The sequence below is a fragment of the Capsicum annuum genome, chromosome 2, assembly GCF_002878395.1.
Source record: "Capsicum annuum cultivar UCD-10X-F1 chromosome 2, UCD10Xv1.1, whole genome shotgun sequence".
NCBI classification, from domain to species: domain Eukaryota; kingdom Viridiplantae; phylum Streptophyta; class Magnoliopsida; order Solanales; family Solanaceae; genus Capsicum; species Capsicum annuum.
Genome location: NC_061112.1, coordinates 112,592,482 through 112,600,537, shown reverse-complemented (window position 1 = coordinate 112,600,537; position 8,056 = coordinate 112,592,482). Strand labels below are relative to the sequence as shown.

General features: G+C 30.6%; 1 protein-coding gene across 4 annotated transcripts; it reads right to left on the bottom strand.

Annotated features, from left to right (window-relative positions):
- Positions 1 to 252: 252 nt before the first annotated feature.
- On the bottom strand, positions 253 to 6,641 carry LOC107861104 (V-type proton ATPase subunit G). Of its 4 annotated transcripts, none has more exons than XM_016706489.2 (4): positions 6,482 to 6,641; positions 1,382 to 1,483; positions 1,194 to 1,294; positions 253 to 624 (listed from the first exon to the last, which is right to left on the bottom strand). In XM_016706489.2, exons 2-4 carry the CDS (start codon positions 1,467 to 1,469, stop codon positions 481 to 483), a joined length of 333 nt encoding a protein of 110 aa, XP_016561975.1. In that variant the 5' UTR covers positions 1,470 to 1,483; positions 6,482 to 6,641; the 3' UTR covers positions 253 to 480. The 4 variants fall into 4 exon arrangements, with proteins under 4 accessions (XP_016561975.1, XP_016561974.1, XP_016561973.1 ...); XM_016706488.2 differs by having other exon boundaries at positions 1,382 to 1,500; positions 6,482 to 6,637; XM_016706487.2 differs by having other exon boundaries at positions 1,382 to 1,533; positions 6,482 to 6,633.
- Positions 6,642 to 8,056: the final 1,415 nt, after the last annotated feature.

Sequence of the window (8,056 nt, the reverse complement as noted above, 5' to 3'; positions counted from 1 at the left end):
CAACTTTCCAACTTGTTATTAAACGGTCTTGAAAAGAGTTAAATTAAGACGCTTGCTCTTAACCTCATACAAATTCAACTTTACCATCTTCTAGGGTAAACAAAAACATGATAATACTTATATGATCGGCTTGGACATAATTTTAATTATAATTTAAAATCATGTTGATTGAAGTTGACGCTTAAACTTCTAAGCTACTAAGTGCAGATACTTTATTTTGAAATCTCAAACAACGAAACATTGAACAAGAGGAAAATTAAATGTTGTCCGTAACATATATGACTTGAAGTTACCACGAAATTTTATAACGTAAAAGCTATAATCCTTCATTTGGAATGTGGTAACAGAATAAAAAGGAGTGGAAAATGAAAATCAAATGTGGAAGTAACTTTTCATGGCCTCTTTTTGATTGGGGGATAAACTTTCCCGTTGAGGGGAAGTCAGTAAAATTTTGCTTCGATTTTTCTTTGACATCATCAATCAAGTTTTAATAGTGGTGATGTACTTTGTGAGCATTGCAATAACATCAGGAGATACTTCGGAGGCTGCTTTCTTCAAATGCTGAATCTTTTGCTCGGTTTCTACCTCAAGCCTCTTTTCGGTTGAGTCTGAATTTCCGCTGGTCTGTTACAATAAAAGCAATATATTTGAACAATGGGGTATGCAATTGATCAAAGTTAACGATGAATATGCTAATTTTTACAAGAAAATAACATCTATTACTTCTTGTTTTTTCATAAATCACTTCACCATAATTATTTTCCAAATAAGTTCTCTAGAAAAGTATCCACACCCGACCACCTAACACTGGAAATTGGTAGTGTTGCTTGATTCTCATGACATTTCTTCCCTCAGTTTCAAGCATTTAGTTATTATTTAATGATAATATTAATATGAAAAAAAAATTAATAGAACTCTCTTAATTTGTTAAAATGGACAAGTAAAATGAAACATCATATTTGATAGAGAAGTAAAATGAAAAGAGGAAGTATAAATTATTGGCTTTGTCCAAAATAGAACTTCCTATGTACACTCTAATCGGTTATTGATTTTGCTCTTCTTTAAGTTAACTATATGTAGTTTCAATTTCAATTTTGGCATCCATTATGACTTTGATATATAACCAATTTCGAACAATTAATCAGCTTACTTGAGTCCAAGAGAAAAAAAGAAATTAATTAAAAGAGAAAAACCTCAGATAGTTTCTGCTTGTACTCAGCTTCTAGATGGGAACGATAATTTGTCACTTCCATCTCAGCTTCTTCCTTTGCTTGCCTCAACCTTGTCATTTTAACTGAAAAGTACGAAAACACCTAAACATCCTTACAAATTTCACAAAGAATAGAAGCAGCTTAATTTCCAAAACACACTAAAATTTTACCATTTCTAGCAGCATACACAATTTGTTGGGCTTCCTGTTCAGCAGTGAGTAGCATCTGAATGCCACCTTGTCCTCTCATTGAATCCATCGATGCTTCTGAGCCTGAATACGGCAAGGCACTCGTAGAAACCGAAGAATTTGAGATTTACGTACTAATTGACAAAAATGTATACATAAGCTATCACATCATACTCAAAAGTTACTAATATATTTTGTTTTGTTAGGTAAAAATCATTTAATTTTATTCTATCTTTCACAAAAGTCATTTTAACAAATTTTGGTTAAAATTCTACCTAAAATATGAGATGAAATAAAAAAAGATCTTTTATGTTTAAGGATATGTTTAAAACGACCCCTCAAATATACTTTTGAACAGATTTGATCCACTATATTGCTAATAAAAATAAGTCTTTTTTATTTTCATATGTTTGACAAATTCTACCTACTAAGTAGGCATTTGGCCATGAATATTATTAATAATATTCCAAAATATGTTTTCACTTTATTTCAGAATACTTATTTGGCCATACGTGTTCTGAAACATTTGTTTTACAATATTTGAATTTTGTTTTTACTATTTATGGAGTCACTTTTGCACTTTTAAAATTTTTTTAAAAAAATCTAAATTTCTTATTTCATAAAAAAAAACTCAATTTTTTTATAAAACTCTAATTTGTTTTAGATTTATTTTGACTTTATATATTTTTTTAACTTTAAAAATTCTCCATTTTCAAAATATTATGGCTAAACACAACTTCATATATTTTCAACTTCAAACATATCAAATAAAGTGAATATATTTTTAATTTCATGGCCAAACAAGTCCTAAATTAATGAAATTGGAAAAAAAAAAGTAAATAAAAAAAAATCTTAAAATCTATTTATCATAAATGTACAATAATAACATTTTCATTTACTTACCCTTTACTAATATATCATTTTTTTTTTTGATTAATTTATAAACATCTTTGTTTTACTTTTGCTACATATTATTTTGTTCATATTATCAGTACACTATTAAGTAAATAGATATGATTTTGAAATTATTTTATAATAGTAGTTTCTATGAATATAATTTTCAATACAATGAAGATGCGAAGTAAAATGCAATATTTTTAGAAAATAAATTTAGTAAAAGAAACAAAACATAAAAGAATATTACATGAAATAAAAAAATTTAAAAGTTTTGGATGGTAGATATTTTAGAGGGGTCGGAGACGAGATGAAAGAGTTATTGAAAGTTAAAAATGCTCGCATAATAAAAAATTTAAAAATTTATAAAAGTATTTCACTCCTTGATATTTAAATTATTTCATAAAAGAATTTGTATTGGTGATAATTATGTTAAAGGAATTATTACAAAGAAATCAAAATAATCAAAGTAAGTGTGGTATCATATATAATATGAGAGATCAACGTTATGAATTGAAACTTGTGAAAGGATTTATGAAATTATTCTGTTAATAAATAAATTAATCTAGCAAGTTACACCAAATCTTGCAATACCCCACCCCACCCCCAAAAAAAATATAAAGAATAAACTTCTAAATTTGACTCAATATTAAATTCTTTTTTTTTTTTTACAGTTTGTAGAATTTAAAAAGCGGAGTTTGTTAAGTATTTCATGAAGGTTAAATGTACTACTAACCTTTAAGCTTAATCTAACAATCAGAGTTTGTTAAGTATTTCATGGTCAAATATACTCACATTTAGCAAACTTAAAGCATCAAAATTGCTCATAAGTATATTTGGGGGCCATTTTGAACCTACCCTCAAACACAAGAGATCTTTTTATAATTTCAATTAGCAGTTACGGCTGCTAAGACGACAGTGTTTGAGAGCTTGTATGCAGAACTGAAGGAGAGAGACGGGAAGAAGAGGATGTATAGGCTTGCTAAGGCTAGGGATCGTAAGGATCGTGATCTTGAGTAAGTGAAGTTCATTAAGGGGAAGGATGGCAGAGTATTGGTGGAGGACATTCACATTAAGAGAAGATTGAAGTCGTATTTTCATAGATTTTTGAATAACGAAGGAAACCGAGTCATTGTGTTAGGTGAGTTGGAGCATTCAGAGAAGTGTCATGATTTCGATTATTGACGGTATTTTAAGGTGGAGAAGGTCAAAGAGGATATTCGCAAGATGCTAAGGGATAGGGTGACGGGGCTTGATGAGATTTCGATGAATTTTTGAAAGTATACTAGCGGGGCAGGTTTAAGGTGGTTGACCAAATTATTTAACGATATTTGTAAGACAACAAAGATGTCTGAGCGTGGAGATGGAGTACGATGATTTCTTTATATAAGAACAAAGGTGATATTCAGAGTTGTAACAACTATCAAGGTATTAAGTTGTTGGGCCACACAATGAACATTTAAGAGAGGGTGATTGAGCGGAGGTTGAGGAGGATCATGTCTATTTTTGAGAATCAGTTTGGATTTATATCTGGTCGCTCGATGACAGAGGCAATTCCCATGGTGCGGAGACTATTGGAGCAATATAAAGAGAGAAAGAAGGACTTGCACATGGTGTTCATTGACCTGGAAAAGACGTACGACAAAGTTCCTTGGGAAATTTTTTGGAGGTGGGAGGGGTCCCAGTGGCGTACATCAGATCGATTAAGGATATGCATGATGGAGCGAAGACTCAGATAAGGATAGTGGCAGATTCAGAGTATTTCCCTATCTTAATAGGGTTTCACCAAGGATCAACTCTTAGTTCTTTTTTATTTGCCTTGGTGATGGATGTGTTGACTCGACGTATATAAAGAGGGGTGCCTTGGTATATTCTATTTGCAAATAATGTAGTTTTGATTGATGAGATGCGGGGAGGTGTTAATGATAAATTGAAGGTTTGGAGACAAAACCTAGAGTTTAAAGGATTTAGGTTGAGTAGGACCAAGACGGAATACTTGGAATGCAAGTTTAATGACTTGAGGTAAGAGGGAAAAGTGGTAGTAAAGTTGGATTTCCAGGTGGTTTGTAAGAGGGATACTTTTAAGTATCTTTGATCTATGATTCAGGGTAATGGAGAGATTGATGAGGATGTTTCACATCATATTGGAGCAGGATTGATGAAATGAAGGTTTGTCTTGGGTGTTCTGTGCGATAAGAAGGTGCCTTCCGAACTTAAAGAAAAATTTTATAGAGTTGCAATTCGTTCAGCTATGTTGTATGGAGCAGAGTGTTATCCAGTCAAGAACTCTCACATCCAAAATTTGAAGGTGACAAAAATAAAGATATTGCGGTGAATGTGTGGACTTGCTATGAGTGACAGAGTTAGGAATGAGACTATTCGGGAGAAAGTGAGAGAGCGACGGTGGAGGACAAGATGCGAAAAGTAAGATTAAGATGGTTTGGACATGAAATGAGGAGGGGCACTGATATTCCAGTTCATCGGTGTGAGAAGTTGGCTTTGGATGGTTTCAGACGGGGTAGGGGTAGGCTGAAAAAATATTGAAGAGAGGTGATTAGACATGACATGGAGTAGTTAGAGCTTACTGAGGACATGACCTTGGATAGGAAGGTTTGGAGGATGCATATTTGGATAGAAAGCTAGTGCGTATGGATGTGTCGTAGTCAGTAGTTAAGAGTTTTATGGTGTAGCTTGGTTAGTAGTGTTAGTGTCTTGCGCATAGGTTGGAGCTTCTAGTTAGGAGAGTTGGGGAGGTGTGTGCCTTTTATTTGTTAGTACATAGTATTTCTGTGTAGGTGTTGTATATCTGTTATTTCTTCTTATTTCACATTTGTGACGATTGTGTTTAGTGTCATTTTGTCCTGAGTTGGGGGTCTATTCGAAACAACCTCTTTACTTCTTCGGGGGTAGTGGTATGGACTGCATATATTTTACCCTCCTCAGACCCCACTATGAGGGAATATATTGAGTTTGTTGTTGTTGTTGTTGTTGTTGTCATATTTTAGGTAGGATTTTAATCAAATTTTGTCAAAGTGACTTTTGTGAAAGATGAGACAAAGTTAAATGACTTTTGTATAATAAAAAATTAAAAAAAATTCTGAGTAATGAACATAAAGCTGGATGACCTCCTATGAAATTTACTTCTTATATTCATAAGTATCTTGACAAAAATTAATCCACTTAGTAACTTGATCATTTAGAGGTTGTTTGACCGAGTGTATTAACAAAAATAATGCATGTACTAGTCTTTTTTATTACTAGTACCTGATTTGATACATTATTTTAGTCAATGTATGACTAATTCTTGCATTAGTTATATATTCTATTGTGTATTGAGGTGTTTATTACTAATACCTCAAATCAATTGTATTAGCAATGCAATGGACTCTAATGTATGATTACTCCTTCAAACTTTTTGCACATCCTTTCCATCATATTTATTGGAGGATATTTTTATAAAAAAATATATTTGAAAAGAAAAGTATGCAATGCATGTAATACACCAAAATGTTCAAAAAAAAAAAATTGCAAATATTAATTTTTAGTTATATATTAAATGATCTCATTGCTTAAATATATGTCACACTATATTAAACTTAAGTTTTTGTTTTTATTTTGGTCATATAAACAGATGAAATTCCATGAATTTTACTTGGCTAATATTTTTCATTTCTTTATTTTTGGATTTTAAATTAAAAGAATTATAAATTTTTCTATATATTAGTTTAGACAATTCTCCAATGCGGCCAATAGGAAGAAAATACAGGACCACAGTATTGTCAATGGAATAGGTCAATAGATTAAAAAATAGACGAAGAGGAAGAAGAGCAAAATTCATCATAATCCAGATTACATCCGACTATTTTGTCATTAGGGCGAAAGAGAAATATAATATAGAGAGATAGAGGGAACAACACATAATTGAGATCAATCAAATCAATAAGAGGAAGAAGAATATGAAGCAATATACATCAAAGATACAGAAAGACCGGATACATACTTAAATGTCGACGTAGTTGAACATATTACAACTAAATATCCAATAAGGCCTTGCAAGGCAAGGTCTACGAAGGATTGAATAATATACGTGACCTTATCCTTATCGGAGAGAAAACTGAATATATTAAAGCAATTAATTATTTATAGATGAAAGAAAAATTTTGTTTCTCGAATAAATTAAATATGTACCTGAAACTGTTTATATCAGAGCTTGGAACTATGGATAGTTTCCTTTCGGATGAAAGAAAATTTGGATTTGGATATGAAGGGGAACAAGGATTGTTCGAATGACAAAACTTGGATTTGATTTTACAAAAGCAGCCTGCAGTTATCCTCTGTCCTGGTCAATAGGATGGTTGTTACAACATACACCCTCCGTCCCAGTTTATTCCTCCTAAACTTTTTAATTTGATGTTTCATTATTTGTCTTTTTTTATTTATCAAGACAAGATAATTTTTTTTTCCCATTATACTCTTAGTGTAATTGATTACTACTTATTATTAGCATTCTTGAAAAATATTAAAAAGAGGAGTACCATTAAGAGTATATCATTAAGAATATAAATGGTGATTTGACATTAGTCATCCATCAATATTGGAACTAACAACAAGACACAATTAACAGGGGTAAAATAATAAAGCTACATTATCAATCATTATTTTCTTAATAACTGTGTCATCTCAATTTGAAATGAATAAAATAAGACGGAGGGAGTATTAAAGAACTAGGTCAACAACCGAATCTTGTGAGTTATCGGGTCTATAATGCCTATATATTTCAAGTATGCAATAAAGCAAAGTGCTAAATAAGCTATAAGCCGCTTAGGCCTAATTCCTTTGTTTTAAAAAAAAATCTTTTAAGTATGATTCTTAACTATTCAATTTTGAATGAGTTTCTTTTGTAATTATTTAATGTTTCTAAATAAATCTATATCTTACTCATTTGAAGTTAAATATTTATCTCAATGCAAAGATATTGTATTGAAATCTAAATAATAAGTAATCAATACAATAATTTTCTCAACATGTGAATGCATAAAATTTATATATACGAAAAATTAATAAATATAAGATTAAATAAAATACGAATTAATTTAGTTAATACTATAGCAACAGAGAAAAATGACTGTGATTATGGGTGCGGAGGGGCAGTAATTGTTAATGGTGGAATAATGTTTGTGGGTAGTAATGCTGGAATTTCTGACATTTATTTAGAAGATGCTACTTCCATTTTTTTCGTCTCAATTTAATTTTAAGCATTAATTAAAGAATAATTTATAATATAGTTATTTTATTATAATATTTATATTAAATAATATTTATATTTTAATTTGAAAATAAAATTAAGGTAAAAAAGGAAAAAAAATTATCAATAAAAAATAATAAGTAAAATAAAAAATTAAATTAAAAAAATTTGGAATAAGTAACATGTGACGAGGGAGTAATGGTGATGTTAGTAGCTAACCATATAGATTGGTCAGTGTTATGGGTCAAGTGACAATTTTTCATTGAAAAAGTACGTTCTATATATAGGTTAAAGTTTGATTTTATAAATATAGATATTACTGTTGACACCTGTAGACAGTACAGTACACACTAAATCAAGACATAGTGATGCGGTTGAAGGGGTGGACGTTCGATATTTGATTCGGTATTTTTAAAGTTTGAGTTTGATAATTCAGTAATTGATATTTGAGAGTTGATATCATATACCGTACTTTTAAATATTGGTTCGATAATTCGATAATCGGTAAATTAAATTTA

Coding starts and splice junctions, on each gene's coding strand:
- LOC107861104 (XM_016706489.2), bottom strand. CDS start 1,469: ATGGATTCAATGAGAGGACAAGGTGGCATTCAGATGCTACTCACTGCT. Junction 1,295..1,381: donor TGTGTATGCTGCTAGAAATG/GTAAAATTTTAG, acceptor CGTACTTTTCAG/TTAAAATGACAAGGTTGAGG. Junction 625..1,193: donor ACAAGCAGAAACTATCTGAG/GTTTTTCTCTTT, acceptor TTATTGTAACAG/ACCAGCGGAAATTCAGACTC.